Below are 16,462 nucleotides of genomic sequence, written 5' to 3' on the forward strand. Positions count from 1 at the left end.
CACAGGGGACGCTGGGGGGCACTTGCGCTCTCGGGCGGCACCAGGGCTATCAGGGGGGCACCGGGGCTGCTGGGGTGGCACGGGGGCTGTCGGGGGTCACGCTGGGGCTGTCGGAGGGGCACATCAGGGCTCTCGGGGGGGTCACCGGGGCTGTCGGGGTGACACCGGGGCTGCCGGGGCGTGCGCCGGGGCTGCCGGGGGGGGGCCCGCCGGGGCACCGAGGGGTGGTTGGGGGGGGCCCGGCGGCGCTGCCGGGGTTGCCGGGGCCGGGGCGGCCGCTCCCGGCTGCCATTTCATCGCGCCGCCACTCGGTCCCTCCATTTTCTCGCCGGCTGCCGGCGGTGCCGGGCCCCGTCCCCGCCGCCGTCCCGCACCCGCCCCCCTCCCCGCTCCATGTAGCCCCCCCGCACACGCCCAGCCGCGGGGCCGCCTCCCGGCATGAGGAGCTGCAAGATGGTGCGGGTGGCCAGCGTGCTGGGGCTGGTGATGCTGAGCATCGCGCTCCTCATCCTCTCCCTCATCAGCTACGTCTCGCTCAAGAAGGACAACATCTTCGGGGCGCCCCGCGCCGCCGGCCCGGGGGGGCCCCGCATGTACATGTTCCACGCGGGATTCAGGTGAGGGCTCGGGGGGGGGGGGTCCGCCCTTCCCACCCCTTCCTACCCCGGCGGGCCCGGCAAGGCCCCACGGCGGGGATGCGGCTCCCCCCCCCCCCCCCCCCCGCCCAAGCGCCGCGTCCAGCCCCGGGGCCTGAGGGGGGCAGCGGGAGGGACCCCCCGGGGACAGCGGGACCGGGGAGGGCCCGGGGGTGCTGAACGGTGGGGAGCGGCCCGACACCGCCCTGCCCGGCACGGCACGGCACGGTACGGCCTGGTAGAGCCCGGTGGAGCTCGGCCCGGCCCGGTACAGCCCGATACAGCCCAGTAGACCCCAACCCGGTGCAGCCCGGTACAGCCTGGTACAGCCCGGCCTGGCCCGGTAGATCTCGATAGAGCCCGGTACAGCCTGGTAGAGCCCGGCACGGCCCGGCCTAACCCGGTAGAGCCCGGCACGGCCCGGTATAGCCCGGTGGAGCCCCGTAGAGTCCGGTACGGCCCGGTATATCCCGTTGTATCCCGGTATATCCCAGTATATCCCGGTATATCCCGGCCCGGCAGGGCCCGGGCAGCGCGTCTGGCGCTGTCCGTGGTGCTGAGACCGGCCGGGGCGGGGTCGGGCCGGGGCCGGTAACGGGCTGCGGGTCCGTGTCTGTCCGTGTGTCTGTCCGTGTGTCTGTCTGTCCGTGTGTCTGTCCGTGTGTCTGTCCGTGTGTCTGTCTGTCCGTGGGTCCGTGCGCTCCTTTGCAGGTCCCAGTTCGCGCTGAAGTTCCTGGACCCCTCGTTCGTGCCCATGACGAACTCCCTGAGCCAGGAGCTGCAGGAGAAGCCGTCCAAGTGGGCCTTCAACCGGACGGCCTTCGCCCACCAGCGGTGAGCACGCGCCCGCGGACCCTCCGCGCCCGCCGGGCTTGTCCCCTTCCCCCCCCCCCGCCCAGGACTGCAGAAAATACAGTCGGGGACTGCTAAATACTTTTAATTTGCCAGCGGCGAGAGACAAAGGCTGAATCGGAGCATTTCCCCAGATGGTTACAGCTATCTTGGGAGAAATTTGAGAGCAGGGCATTATACCAAATGGAACGTGACCCGGCGTCCCGGTGTGCGAGTGAAATCGTCGTCACTTCAAGACAAACGACTGGGGTTTATAAAACTTGAAACAAACGGGATGGTATCGGCCATGAAATGCCGCATCCGTGGAGGCCGACGTGCGCCCAGATAAACTTCCCAGCTGACGGCAGCTCTGAGCAAGCGCGGCCTTGCTCTGCCTCCCGGCGCGGCGCCGGCCGAGGGGGCGGGCAGGGCGAGGGGCTTGGATGGGGGCCCTCGAGCCCGGATTGCCCCAAAACACCCTCCCTGGGCACCGCCTGCTGCCTCCTGCCTGCAGGTTGCACTGACATCCCTGCAGTGTGGCAAGGGAAAGGGTTTCTCGGTTCCTTCAGCTTCCTCAGAGCTGCTCCGTACTTAGTGGAAGTCAGATGTGTTTTCAGTGTGATGTGAACTTGGCACTGTCTGGCCAGCCTCTTTTATTTATTGGCTTTACTGATATATATATAGAGAGAGAGATCAGTAAATATATACTTTATACATTTTTTTAATATAGATATATTTACTGATGTGTATTAAAAATGTCTCTAAAAGAAAATAAAACCCTTTAGCCATTTAAGACAGCTACTACCATCCTGGACTGTAATTTTGTCCTGACAAAAGCCTGCTCTTTCAGAGACCGCATTGTGACCCGGCTCCCATCTCCCACCTGAGAAGCAGAAACCCCGTCCCCTCAGCTCTGCGGCCCAGTCGGGATGGGGTGCTGCCCCCCTCAGTGCTCCCCTCCTCCCCTGGGCCCTCTCTGGCACAGCAGGGCCAGCGATGCCCTTCCAGTGCCAACAAGGGCTGCCCCAGGGAGCCGTGGGGCACAGTGAGGAGGGGGCTCTTTGCCTGCCCCATCCTTTCCTGGGACCCGCCGGGATGGCAGGACGGTGGCCGCCCCTCAGTACGTCTTCATTCCTGGCACCACCAGCTCATCCATCATGAGTTTTAATGGTTGGACTAGATGATCTTCAAGGCCTTTTCCAACCTTGATGATTCTGTGAGTCTGTCTCCGTGCCACCCCGCTGAAGGTTTTAGCTGATGCCTCAGGATCTGCCGTTGCACTTGTCCGTTAGCCATAACCCATAATTAGGGCACCCAGTGGGACTCCATTAATGCTTAGACATTGGAGGTTGCAAGCTGGAAGAAAGGTTGTTTGTTTTCCATAAACATGAGCAAATAAAGTGGTATTGGTTTTCTAATTTTATGCCCTGCTAGGGAAATTCCTGAGCAGGCTTGGTTTTGTTTAGCTTTTAAGTATCCCTAATAACCCTTGTAAAAATGCCGGTGTGCTTGCCCAAGTAAGACATTAAGGAATTATCTTTACATAAATGGAGGCAGCGACTGTCACTTGGGTTTGTGCTTCTTAACGAGAACACAAAAAAAATACATGTATTTAAAAATCTGCTCCTGTTAATTCAACCAAATGTCTTGGACCGCTTGGGTTTGCTTCCCATCCTGGCACCCATCGTTCCCAGATCCGCGGCCCACTTCCAAGCGCACGGTGCGTGCGGAGAGCCCCGGCACGGGCACAGCACCCCTCAGCGAGGCGCCTGGGGAAGGGGCAAACGGTTAGCTGCACCCCTGGGGCTTACACAGCGAATTCAGTGTTTTAGTCTGGACACTGTTCCACGGGGCACGGCCACACCCTCAGCTGGCGTCACTCAGGGCGGCCCAGTAAAGCCCAGCGGAGCTCCAGGTTCCTCTCTGTTTATGTTAATTTAAAAGCCGTTGCGCCACGCTGCTCGGGAAAATTCTGCATTAAGAAAAAAGAAAAATGTAAGTCTAGCTGGAAAGAAAATCTCTCCACCGCAGAAAGAGGGGAAATATAACTCCATGGTTTTTTCTCTTTTTCTGTTTTATTTTAGGCAAGAAATCCTTCAGCATGTCGATGTAATAAAAAATTTTTCTTTGACCAAGAATAGCGTTCGGATTGGGCAGCTGATGCATTACGATTATTCCAGCCACAAGTACGTTTTCTCTATCAGCAATAACTTCCGATCGCTGCTTCCCGACGTGTCGCCCATCCTGAACAAGCATTACAACATTTGTGCTGTGGTTGGAAACAGTGGGATCCTGACCGGGAGTCAGTGTGGGCAAGAAATAGATAAATCTGATTTTGTTTTTCGTTGCAATTTTGCTCCAACGGAGGCTTTCCAAAAAGATGTTGGAAGGAAAACCAATCTTACAACCTTCAACCCCAGCATCCTGGAAAAGTATTACAACAATCTTTTGACCATTCAGGATCGCAACAACTTCTTTTTAAGCCTGAAAAAGCTCGACGGGGCCATCCTTTGGATCCCCGCTTTTTTCTTCCACACATCAGCAACGGTCACGAGAACACTGGTTGACTTCTTTGTTGAGCACAGAGGGCAACTGAAGGTCCAGTTGGCTTGGCCAGGAAATATCATGCAGCATGTTAACAGGTGTGTGTTTCTGCCTTGCGTTTAGCTTGCCCAAACACATCTCTGTACAAATAGAACTGGTTTTCCTGTTCGTGCCTGATCTGGTAGGCACCGTCTAGCGAGTCAGGACCCGGGTCTGCTGGGCCTTAGAGCAAATGCAGCTTTGTTGTGGCCTCAGTAAGTCCTTCGGGTGGTTCCTCACAGGTGTCTGCCCGGCGCAGCAGAGCGGGTGGGTTGTTTGCCTGGGGGCCAGGCCCGGCCCTGGGCTCTGTTCCTGCCATGGAGCCCGGAGGAGCGCGGGGCGGCCGAGGGAGGCACGGCGGGAGCAAAGCACCGTGTCTGGGAGAGCGTGTTCTTCCCAGCCCGCTCACCGGAGCTGCGGCGCTCTCCAAGGAAAGCTGCAGTACATCGAAGCAGGATGACGTTGCCTCTCTTTAGCGAGTGTGAGCAGAGCCAGTGGATCGTACTTGTCTGGATGAGGCACTACCTCTCCTGGCCAAAATCCAGAGCCATTCAGAGGGGGACACAAGAGACTAGGGGTTGGGGTTCTGCCTGTCGGGGTTCTGCACTCCCGCCCGTTACAGACTGGCCCGAGGAGAAGCCCTTGCCTCGCCCAGGCTCTCAGCACCATCACTGGGCAGTAACATTACTTTTTCCTACAGCAAACCCGTGGCATTCCTCGCCCCACGCCCCCCACCCCAGACTAACAAGCCTCTATTTTTTTTTGCAGGTACTGGAAGAACAAACACTTGTCGCCCAAGCGGCTGAGCACAGGTATTCTCATGTACACCCTTGCTTCTGCCATATGTGAAGAGATCCACTTGTACGGATTCTGGCCCTTCGGGTTCGACCCCAACACAAGGGAGGACCTCCCGTACCACTACTATGATAAGAAGGGAACCAAGTTCACGACCAAGTGGCAGGAGTCCCACCAGCTGCCTGCAGAGTTCCAGCTGCTCTACAGGATGCACGGTGAAGGACTGGCCAAACTCACCTTGTCGCATTGTGCCTAAGAACCTAAATCTTGAAGTGCCAAATGATTGTCTAAAAAGTGCCCAAAACCCAATTAAACGTTCTTCAGATAGAATTCTAAAAAAAAAAAAAAAAAAAACCAAACACCCCAGCCTAAAATATTTTCCATAATATAAAGATGCTTTTTAGTCACCCCTGTCACTGCTCATCAGAGGGTTTAAGCCTATTTAGCAGTGCAGAAGCATTTATCAAATTCTGTGGATGCTATTCACGCAGCAGCAAAGTTGAAATATTTTGCATTTATAGATAAGCCACTAAGTATGTTTTAAGATACTTTCGTATTTTAGCATTCCACTAAATGCCCTGAAACTCTTCATTTTATTGTTCCTTCCTGACTAGAACTAGAAATGCTAATTTTAAAAGGTTTTGCTGCTTTTGTGTATGTTGCTATCAATTGCTCGGCATAATAGATCGCTGTGGCCGATCGAGGAAGCCACTCGGAATTCCAGTTCATCGCCACTTGCAAGTTCTTCAGTGTGGATCCTGATTTCCACTGCTTGCATATTTTCATATTTACTGAATTTGACATTTTTCAAAGCATAACGTGAAGAAGGAGGTCGCAATCCGGCTTGTACCTTAGCTAGGTGTTTATATCGCTCTCAGAACACTTCAGCATTTTAATTCAACTTGGGCCAAACCCTACTCCTAATTAGGCTGAACCGTGGTCGTTCCCATCCGTGTGATACTATCCGGTCTTTTGATTTTAAAGTTAAACCACCGTGATCAAGGCCATTAGGCTTCTCTGGAGATGCGTTGGGTGAGACGAGCCCCAGGCCCCGGCGCAGGCACACCTCCCTCTGCGCCGGCTCCTCGCACCCTCCAACGCCAGGGGGTGCTTTGGGAGGACGATCCCCCCGAGCATGGGGACCACGGGGGGGTCCCACCCCATCCCTTTGCCCCCAGATTGGTGGCCGGGCGCCGCGCCCATCCCGGTGAGCTCTGCTGGGTGGGACCCGCCGCGGTCGTACCCAACGTTCCGCTGCAAGAGTGTTTTGGTAGGTCCCACCCAAAATGCCAGCGCTCCATGGGTGGCCATGGGGTGCGTTGCTCGGCGTGTCTGTAGGGAGTGGTTGTAGCCTTCGTTAGTCCAACTAACGGCGACGGGGCGGGCAGGCCGGGCAGCAGCGGGAGCCAGGCGCCAGGGTTTTTAAAAATGGTTTTTAAAGGGAAGTGAGTGTGGCAGGAATCCAGGGAAGAGGAAATACAGTTACCAGGTCTCCCCATTCACATCTCCAAATCCACGGTCAGACAACTAAATGAGCGGCCCCGTTTTCCAATCACCAACAGCCACCCGAGGAAGGCAAAGGAAGACACGGCTTCCTCGGTACCGCTGAAATCCGGCTGTTTGTAGAGAGGACAAACCTTAGGGTTTGAAAGTGTTGGCCATTATGTCTCAGGATAAAGGAGCGTGTAAAATAACTGAGTTTCTTATTACAAGTATTGCTTACAAGTATTTTAACATTTTTCTACTATTCTCTCTGACGCTGAGAACTGACTGCACACTGAAAGAAGATGCAAAATCCAATTTAAAATCATACTTTGAAATGGCACCTTTTAATTTTTCTCGGCCTCTTTACCTACAAGCAGACGTAGGAGGTGAGGAAGATCTTGAGTACAACACCAAACCGCAGCTCCACCGGCCCCCAAAGCTGGGTCCCCGCTCTCCCCCACGCCCCAGGGTGGAGAAGGAGCTGGTGGCTTTCTTCTCCGTTTTAATGACCCCACATTTTCTGGCTTTTGCTTTTTCCAAGGCTGTTCAGGGCTGGGGCATGCTGCGGAGGGGCTGGGGTCTCGCCGTGCCATGGCATTCCCGCCCGCCCTGCCAAGCCTGGCTCAGCATTGCCGGGTGCTCTGGCTCTCCGTGCTGTCATCAGTCCCACGCTCGTCACTGTCCCTGCAGCAGAGTCCAACCTCCAGCAGCTGTTGTTACGAAGACATAGTTGTGCAGTGACGGTGGTGTCTTATGCCGTACGGTGCCATAGGAGTTGTCCTTGATGTTATCACCTATTATTTGTGTCGTAGTCATGCGCGAGGGCCCGGGAGCGGAGTTCGGCCGTACTGGGTGCAGGCCGTGGCAGAGCATGAGGACAGGCTGTCCTCATTGCTCACAGCTGCCCGCGGGAGGGACCGGGACCCCCTGACCCTGCCGGGCCTGTCACTGAGGGGTGCGGGATCGCACCCCCTGGACGCTGGGACTGCGGGGCCGGGAGCAGCTGGGCAGCACCAGTCCTGACCTGCGGGAGCCCTCCTCTGAGTGCCGGAGCACGCGGATTGTTTGTGCCCAAGAAACAGAAAGAAGAGAAATTGCAGGGAGTTCTGTGCTAGTTGTTAATGACGTGCAGTAATTTATCATTTCCGATGGCGTTTCAAGCTGTACATGCTTGCGAAGGCAGGCGGACGGCTCGGCAGGTCACCGAGGGGCTTGTTGAATGTGTGTCCAGTGGCCAAGAGCCCAGCGGGGGCCAGGGGTCACCCCCAACCCTGGCTGACACCTCTTGGCTTGTGGTTAACGCCAGATATTTTCATTAAGAGGCGTTTTATCAACTTCATGTAGGGAGCAACCATTTTTAATCAGCGCATTAAAGAAATGTGAATTATTGTCATTATATTGGTGTGAAAGGGGGGGCAGTGTGCTCTATACAACTTTTGGCTGCTGGCTGTAATGGGGAATGGCACTGGCAGATCCTGCTTGGCTGCTGCACGGCGTTTACCTGGCATAACCACTTTAAATTACCAGTAGTCACCAGCAAACATTCATTAGCCTAAACAGACGTATTTCCACCCGTGCATCTCCAGGAGCCCTTTTTGCAGCGGGGGTGCTCAGCCTGCGGCCAGGCGGTTCATCCCACGGCCCCCCCGGCAGCTCTGCCAGCCATGTGGCCCCGGCCATGTCACTGCGCGGTGGGACACGCACAGAGCTGCAGCATCCAGCAGTTCTGACATGCCCGGGGGCCTTGGCCGGTCGTTCCTGAGCGCTGCACATCTTCTCTCCGCTCAAACCGCTGCTTTAGAGCGTCTGGGAGAGAAGATGAAATGCAAAAATTAGAGGTTGAAACCAAAAACCAAAATTGCTCTGGGGTCATTTTTTAATTTTTCATAAATTTTTTTTTTTTTAAATTCAATTTCCCATCCTAATCACACTAAACTTGGGGAAGTTGTCCACGGCTGTAATTTCTGTTCTGCCCCCAACTCGCCCCCCAGCCTGTTTCTGTGCTCGGGAGCCCTGCGAGGCCCCGCTCACCCCGCAGAGCGCCAGGGACGCCGGTCGCGGGGGGGATGGCGATGGGGAGGTGTCTTCATGCGCGGTACCTTCGTTTGATCTTGCTTAATTTCAGCAAACGGAGCGTCTCTCAGGTTCTTCCCGCTCACAGCCAGGTCCTGTTAAGGCTGAAGGCAGCAGACCCCACCAGGGGGTCTTGGGGGGAGCCCCAGCACTCTGCAGCCCCCTCCCATCCCCGGGGAGGGCTGGGACCCCCCGTCGGTGCCGGGGGATGGCTCTGGCAGCACAGCTGGAACTTTCCAGAGGCACAAAGAGGCACCGAGTGCGGAGAAGGAAGCACGAAAATGGCTGCAAATATTAGGAAATGGGAATACAGAAAAATTATTGACAGAGCGCCATATTATATCATTGATTTTTAAGCAAAACTCCCCATCGATTTTTCAGAACCGCATTGAACATTTCAGAATCATTGATTTTAATGGGGAGTTCTGCCCCAAAATCAATGGCGCAATACAGCCCAAAGTAAATTGCTTCTTAGTATCAATATTTTTTTGTCCAAGCTCTTGCAGTGTGGAAAGCCGTCTTAAAATGTGCATCTTTTGTTTTTGCCTGTTTCCTGCTCTTTGAATTCTGCTTTTGTAGAGCGACCGGAGGGGAAGGGCGGCTTGTGCTTACTGGTGGGACCAGCAGTGGCCCAGGGTGGGCTCTGCTCCCCCAGGCAGGGAAAGCCCCTGCTGCTGCCCCGTGGTCAGGCTGGGCTCTCTCCCAAACCCCCATTTTTAGGCTGGTTTTCTTGTAGGGCCTCACATTAGGGGCACTGCGTGTCCCAGGGCGGCAAAGGGGGGTGACCCCCCCCAGAATTGGCAGTAAGGTCAGGGCTCGGCGTCCTTTTCTCACTGCGCCGGGCTTACAGCATGTGTAATTCTGGTTTTGTAGAAAATAATCAGAAAACCCCTCTGAGCTGGAGGAAGTCAGTGGTGGGCAGCGGGAGGAGCCCTGGCATTGCCCGCGGCGCTGGCTGGTGGCCCACGGCTGGAGAAGGTCCAGGCTGGGCCGCTCACGGCAGGTTCCTGCGCTTCGGGATGAAGGGGATGGAGGTGGTGGGTGAGGTGAGGGCCGGAGGGTGCGGAGGAGACGGTGTCCAAGGGGGAGAGGCAGAAAATGCCTTTTTAAATAAGCTGCTCCCCTCTAGCGCCCGCGGCTCCCCGGGCGGGGTGGTGCCGGCTGCTGCCCGCCAGGCTCGGGACCGTAAACAGCCCCTGCGTTCGGTCTCACCTTGGCCAGACTCTTCCTGCCAAAACCTTCCAGCCTCTTGTCTACCTAAACCAACTCCTGATGGTTCGGGGAAAATACTCGCTGTCATTCCTGAACGTCTAGGCAAGCGGATATTGCTAAATGAACGTATGCGACACGCAGCGTGATCAATATTCGTAAGTACGAAAGGTTTGAGTTTACAAAAGCAAGTGAGGTCCTGACTAGCTCCGAGGGAAGGGTCTGGTGGGACGCAGACCCTGCTGGGCTGCCAGGACCGTGTCCCAGGCGCTGCCGGAGGCGAGCGGGGCCGCATCCTGCTCCAGCCCTGTGCCGAGGACCCCGCAGCGGGGACGGGGGATGTGGAGAGGGGGTGTACATAGGAGTGGAAATACGTGTGTTACCTTCTCTTCTTTTATACATCTGGGGTTTGTATTTTCGTTGCTTGCATCTTTTCAGTGAATGGTAGCAAGATACATTCAGACAAAGTCATTTTGGCTACCAGTTTTAATTGTGGAGTATACCAAAAAGCAAGCGTTTGTGGACTATAACTAACTGTGAATGGAGGTTGCAAAAACGGATTGTTTAGAAAAAAGCAGGTTTTCTGTAAATGAATGTGTCTTTATTCCAATGGCTATACAGTTCAATGCCTGATGGAGTTGTTTTCAATAAAAAAAAAGATAAATATTTAAAAAAAAGAAAAAAAATGCCATAATTGTAATAAAGGATTCATTATTTAACGGCCATACTAAAAGCATTATTTATTTTTAAATGGCTGATGTTCACAGAGGGCCAGGGCACAGCCTCAGGTGAGTGGCCACGGTGCGGGACGTGGTGCTGGCATCCAGCCTCGCTCCCCCGAGCACCTCGGGGGGGTCGGCAGGACCGGGAGCGCCAGGGCCTGGCCCTTCCCTTGAGGGGCTCCCGCGGCCCCATCGCGGCGGTGGCGGCTGCGCCAAAGGACGCGGCCATTCGTGTGGGACCTCTCAGCAATGTGATTCTTTGGTGTGAACGTGCCTGCAACATTGACTCATGTGCCAAAACACAATATTGAATGCGTTGTTTTTAAATAAAATGTTTTATTGTGCATTGGAAGTCTGTAAAACTCAGCTGTGTCCGCTTCTTCCTTCTTACTATTTCCTGACCTGCTTCCCAGCAGCAATAACGACGGGCCAGCACTGGGGGGGTTTCTGTGCTGTAGACGCACTTTACTGAGCACCAGATCATCATTTTAATCAAAAACCCCTTCATGCTAATGAGCCCAAACAGCTAATGCTCTCTCCCACTATAACTGATCTTTTTTCTCTCCTGAGTGGGTAAATACGGAGACTATTCGCAGATTCAAGCACACTTACAGCTCGACAATAACCCAGCTGAAATAGTTACCCACATGTCAGAAGGGAGCAAAATCCCATTTTCAGAAAAGTTCCCAAATCCGGGGTTTCTGTGGGTGGAATTTTCACGCAGCCTGGATTAGAAGGAGCCCCACTCTGGGACAAGCTGCCCTGGGAGCCCGGCCCCATGCGCCTCCGGCCAGGTACTAACATTAACACAGAGTGAAGTTGGACTTACATGTCTTTCACTCCGAGCTGGCACATGGAGTTCTCATTACCCTGCTTCCATGGCTCTTGTGCAAGCTCCAGGCGTATTTTATGCCAGTGACACCGACGTTAAATAACACCAAAAATGCCCCCTGGAAAATCCCCACGCAGGAATAACTAGCCCACAGAAATACGCGCTGGGTGAGCGCCAGTGATATCGACCTGGCACAAAGAGCGCGGGGGTGATTGTCCACAAAGGCCCACGACAACGTTTAGCGAGTTCCCGTGCTGCCACCGCATTGCCTCGGTTCGCAAAGGGTGGAAAACACCCTCCCCAAAACCTGCCTGTCCCTGCCGGGAAGGAGCCAGGCTGGGGAGCAGCGGCGCTGCCTCGGGGCATCTCCCACTCCCCGACAGCTCCTGACCAGGTGGGGCTTGTGGCCATCCCAGCCACCTGGCCCGTCCTTCCGCCCTCCCCTCGTCCTCCTCATCCTGTCCTGTTGTCCTCACCCTGCTCTACTTCTGTCCTCACTCTGTCCTCCCCTCATCCTCATCCCGTCCTCCCATCCTCACCCCATCCTCCTCCTGCCCTCATCCTGTCCTCTCATCCTCACCCCATCCTCCTTCCACCCTCATCCTGTCCTCCTGTCCTCATCCCATCCTCCTTCTATCCTCACTCTGTCCTCCCCTCATCCTCATCCCATCCTCACCCCATCCTCCCATCCTCACCCCATCCTCCTCCCATCCTCGCCCGGTCCCCCACCACTCCCGCAGCTCCTCCCAGCCCAGTGCTGCCCCCCATTTGCTGCCCACGCTCCCCACCTGCCATCCCAGCTGCTAACAAGACACTGCACGGCAGCCAGCGGGGACAGACCCCGCAGAACCCTCCCGATCGATGCCTCCTCCCATCGGGACACCGCAGCACCCATAACAGCCTCCGCTCCCCACTGGCAGCTTTCCCTCCCCGTAGAGCAGCAGAACAACTCTCCTCCCCCGTCTCCTCGCCATTAACAACTCACCGAGAGTTTTATTGGTGTTTTTTAACTCCCTTGCTGGCCGGCTTTCACCTGCGCCTCGGGCTCTCTGGTAGCCCCCCACCTCGTTTTGGTGCCATCCTCGTCCTTAGCCATCGACCACACACTGCTTCCTTGTGCTGAGGGGTTTTTTGGAGAGTTTGTGACTCGGTTGCTCTCCCAGTGCCCTTCCTGTCCTCTCCCCGCCCCGGGGCAGGGGGGGGCTTGTGCCCTTAACCCCCTGTCTGGAGGCGACTGCCAGGCATGCTGGGCAACTCCTCCTCTTTGGCTTTGCGTGGGCTACCAGCCCGAGGGTGTCCGTGTGAGCAGGCGGCGATTCGGAGGGTTAAACCGTGGGACACCGGGGCCTGGGTCCTGCCGGGCAGCTGCCGGGTTTGGGAGCTCACACAAACTCACAGACTCTCTCAGGGGGGCAGGAGCCACAACAGACCCTTGGCTGGGGCACACTGTGCTGCAGCTGAAAGGCAGTGCTGAGTGAGTGAGTGAGTGAGTGAGTGAGTGAGTGAGTGAGTGAGTGATTGATTGATTGATTGAAGGACTTTAAGATTTTAAACTGGCTGATTTAAGAGCTCATATGGCTGCAGAAACTGCTGCCTTGTTTTTAAGCTCTCATAGGGGTTATTTGCCCACCATTAAAATGGGCTTTGGATCTCCAGCCTTTCGTTACAGGCAGCTTGGGGGTATCGGATCCCTTTATGCCATTACAAAATTAAGAGGATGTCCAGTAACAGGAACATTCTCCCTCTACCTACCAGTTCCTCTTTACTGCCTATTTCAGTGCCTGTGAGAGCAGGGTGGGAGCACCCTGGCTCCCTCCCATCCCTCTTCCAGACTTAACAAAGCCCTGGGTGGGGCTCTTTGGGAGACACGGCAAGGCAGGAGCTGTGCGGGTTCTCCCTCTGACCCCTACTGACAGGTAAACCGCTGCCAAATCCATCTACATTACCACATTCATTGCCTAGCAATAGTCACTAGGGGGTATTTTGGGGATGCCAAATCTCAAAATTATGTAAAAAGTAATAATTTAGGTGCTAACCATATCTAAACATTCTAAGCAGTTTCTGGCAACATTTATATGACATATATAAATATATAACATCTATAAAATCATATATATGAAAACAGGAAATCAGCTGTTCCATAATCCGGTTCCCCCGCGGTTAATGCCATGTCAGTATTCTGCAACACACACTCTAGTACTTTACTCAATCTGATTTTAAAGGGGACGGCGGAGGCAGGAGGCAGGGGCACCGCCTGACCGCGACCTCCTGCCTGCGCCGGCCCACGCCCCGTTTCTGGGAGCATTTTCGCCCTCCGAATGTGGCTGCTCTTCAGAGCCTCCTCGGGACATCTCTGTCAGGACCGCTCGTTCTTGGCTTGTCCTGAATGGCCCCGTCGCTCTGGGGAGGTTTGTCTGGGCTGCACAGCACAAATCCGGGCAGCTCCCAAATAACCTCAGTCACCCCTGCACGTGTCAGGCGCTGTCACCGCCAAAATACATTTAAACCCTGCACAAAGCAGGCGGCTCGCTGTCCCGGCACACCTGAGTGGATGTTCCCAGAGCAGGGCTAATACTTTGGGCAACCAGATATTAATCTTTGAAAAATATTTTAGTAGGCAACATTTAGTGCAGTATAAATGAAAAAGCATTATCTGCCTACACTGCTCGCGCTCTTCCCACGATGAATATCCGATTTATCTAATGCATTTACCCTTGACGCGACCCTGGGAGGGAGGCAGGAGCCACCGTCCCCACTCGAGAGGCAGGAGGAGCGTGGGAGGGGAGCAGCCACGTCCTCACCACGTCCTAACCCCTCTCCGGGGTCCCCCCGCGGTGCCCTGCGTGCGTCGCCGGCACCATCACACGCCCCACTCGCCACACGGCGACTGCCGGGACCCCACGCCCCTGTGGGGTGACACCGGCGTCACCGTTTCCCAACACTTCCCACAAACCAAACAAGCTGGGGCCCTCCTGCTCCCAAGATAAATATTGCAAACTGGATCCAATTTTAATCTTTAACTACAGCCCCGGCCAGCCAAGTGTGCCATCAGCCACACCGGGACGGCCCTGCTGCCCCTCTCGCGGTGGGGTGCACCGCGACGGGGATGTCCATGCATGGAGCAGAAGCCCCCGAGCAGCCCCGCAAGTACCACTCAGGCTGGGAATTATCACCCCATAATCCAATTTCTAGTGGAGTGATGGGAGAGGAACAAATCTTTTCCTTCATCTCCCCACTGCTAAACCTGAGGGAGCTCCCCAGAGCCTCTGCCCCTTGGTGCTGGGGCCGGGGGGTGCCGGTGGTGGAGGCAAGCAGCCTGGCCGGGGTCTTGCTCCTCCCAGGTAGCCCCGAGCTGTTTTCCCTGTTTATCAGTTTGCACTGATAAAGCTGGGTCCAGCTCTCTCAGGCCTGCTTTACCCTCTAAACTGCTCCTGGAAAAACTCTAGGGGAAAAAATCCCATATTATCCAAGTGGTTTTTTACTTCTAAATAACTGATAACATGTCTGGGAGGAGAAGAATCACAAGGAAGCCTGGTTCTGCTTCTCACCAGCAAAAAGGAGGTTTAAGACCCCTGGACCCATGTCCAGCCGCACTGCTGTCACTGGGAGCACGGCACAGGGGGCTGGAGCCAGGCCCTCTGCCCTCCGCAGGGAAATTGCGACACCAATTTCCAAATACCAAAAGAAAACACGTGCAATATTTGTCTAAAAGCAGGTGAAGATGACGTGGGCCATCCCTGGCCAGCTGGTGCTCGCTGTTTGAAGGGAAAGCCCACTCGTGCCCCTGCCACATCCCACGCTGACGTTGAGGGGGGCGTGCAGGGCTGTGAGCGCGGGGGATGAACCCCTGGACTCCCCCTTTTACGGGCGGTTTGAGTCAGCCAGACGGCTTTGCAGCGCCGAAGGGCCTGGCCCTTCTCTTCCCCGTGCTCAGAGATGGGTGTGGGTACTGGAGGAGAAGGCAGAGCCCAACCCCTGGGGAACACAAGAGGAGTTAAAATCCACACACCCAGGGGAGCCCCAGCCAAAAAAAAAGGAGGAGGCTGAGCAAGAAAGCATAGGGGGTGTGCAGCCAGGCCCCAGGTCCGTGCCACACCGTCGGTGCGGGGAGAGAGGTTTAACGGGTGTGGGGGGCTGGGGGAGCCCCGTGGTGAGGCCAAAGCAGATGGTGCCCACGGGGCAGAACGGCAGAGCTCCCCCCGCACCATCCCGGTGGGGCTGACAGCAGCCCCGGGCTTCACAGCCCTCATGGAGTCAGCACACGGGCCATGTTGGTCACCTTTGTGGGTTGATTCCTGGGAAGATTTGGACATCAGTTTGGCAAGACGCCGGAATTGGGCGCTCCCATGTGTAATCTCACATCATCATGGAACGCAAGGATCGGGCGCAGGTTTAAAAGGAAAAGGTCAAAGTTGGGCCTTCTCTCCTCAATTTTGAAAATATAATTTTGTCAGGGAAAAAAAAAATAAAAAAAATCGATTTCTCATCTTTCCTCTGCTAACGTAAAGAGAGAGTAATTGATGGGAACGGCGGGTGCAGCCCAGCCCTCCGAAGGCGCTGGCAAATGCCCCCTCCGCCCGCTTGCCCCCGCGCCGGCCCGCAGCCCTGCTCCCCGTGCGGCGGCACCGCGCTCCTGTTGCTCTGCCGAGGCGGGGAACCCCACCCGGTGCCCGCCGACCAACGCCAGCCACCACCCCAACCACCAGCAAGGGGTCCCGGTGCCCACGGGAGGAGCGGAGCACATCCGGCTCGCTGGGAGACAGGCACTGGTGCGCAATCCAGTGAAAGGGTGCAGTACAGGTTTTGTTCAACAAAAAGTCAGATTTCATTTAAGTTATGAAACGCCTTAGAAGATCTTTGCAGCCCTATGAAGCTAAAATTCAAAGTATGATTAATCTTAATTTTTAGGTAATGGTTCCCGCTCTGTAAGAGAGCGCGGGGAGTTCCCAGGAGTAGCAGGAGGGGCTGGGGCTGAGCGTCCAGAAAAGCACCTCCCGGCACCAGCTCCCGCAGCGTGACACGGGGTGAGCAGGGGTTGGGGCGCCTGGTCTCCACAGGTACATCCCAACCTCAGCTCTGGGAAAGGGAAAGGGAAAGGGGGAAAAGAAAAAGGAGGAAGAGGAAGAGGAGGAAGGGGAAGGGGAAGGGGAAGGGGAAGGGGAAGGGGAAGGGGAAGGGGAAGGGGAAGGGGAAGGGGAAGGGGAAGGGGAAGGGGAAGGGGAAGGGGAAGGGGAGGAATAGCAAGGAAGAGGAAGGAAGAGGAGGAGGAGGAGGAGGAAAAGGAGGAAGAGGAAGAA

At 55.7% G+C, this 16,462-nt stretch overlaps 1 protein-coding gene across 1 annotated transcript; it reads left to right on the forward strand.

Annotated features, from left to right (window-relative positions):
* The first annotated feature begins 407 nt into the window (after positions 1–407).
* ST8SIA3 (ST8 alpha-N-acetyl-neuraminide alpha-2,8-sialyltransferase 3) lies at positions 408–10,699 on the forward strand. Its single transcript, XM_074855297.1, has 4 exons — positions 408–617; positions 1,347–1,469; positions 3,551–4,108; positions 4,818–10,699. Exons 1-4 carry the CDS (start codon positions 439–441, stop codon positions 5,098–5,100), a joined length of 1,143 nt encoding a protein of 380 aa, XP_074711398.1. The 5' UTR covers positions 408–438; the 3' UTR covers positions 5,101–10,699.
* The last annotated feature ends 5,763 nt before the right edge of the window (positions 10,700–16,462 follow it).

Source organism: Strix uralensis, chromosome Z (genome assembly GCF_047716275.1).
Source record: "Strix uralensis isolate ZFMK-TIS-50842 chromosome Z, bStrUra1, whole genome shotgun sequence".
NCBI classification, from domain to species: Eukaryota; Metazoa; Chordata; class Aves; order Strigiformes; family Strigidae; genus Strix; species Strix uralensis.

What these genes read in the sequence shown, in the direction of transcription:
- ST8SIA3 (XM_074855297.1), top strand. Translation starts at nt 439, where the DNA reads ATGAGGAGCTGCAAGATGGTGCGGGTGGCCAGCGTGCTGGGGCTGGTG. An exon ending in ATGTTCCACGCGGGATTCAG is followed by an intron (nt 618 to 1,346) that starts GTGAGGGCTCGG and finishes GCTCCTTTGCAG; the next exon opens with GTCCCAGTTCGCGCTGAAGT. An exon ending in ATCATGCAGCATGTTAACAG is followed by an intron (nt 4,109 to 4,817) that starts GTGTGTGTTTCT and finishes TTTTTTTTGCAG; the next exon opens with GTACTGGAAGAACAAACACT.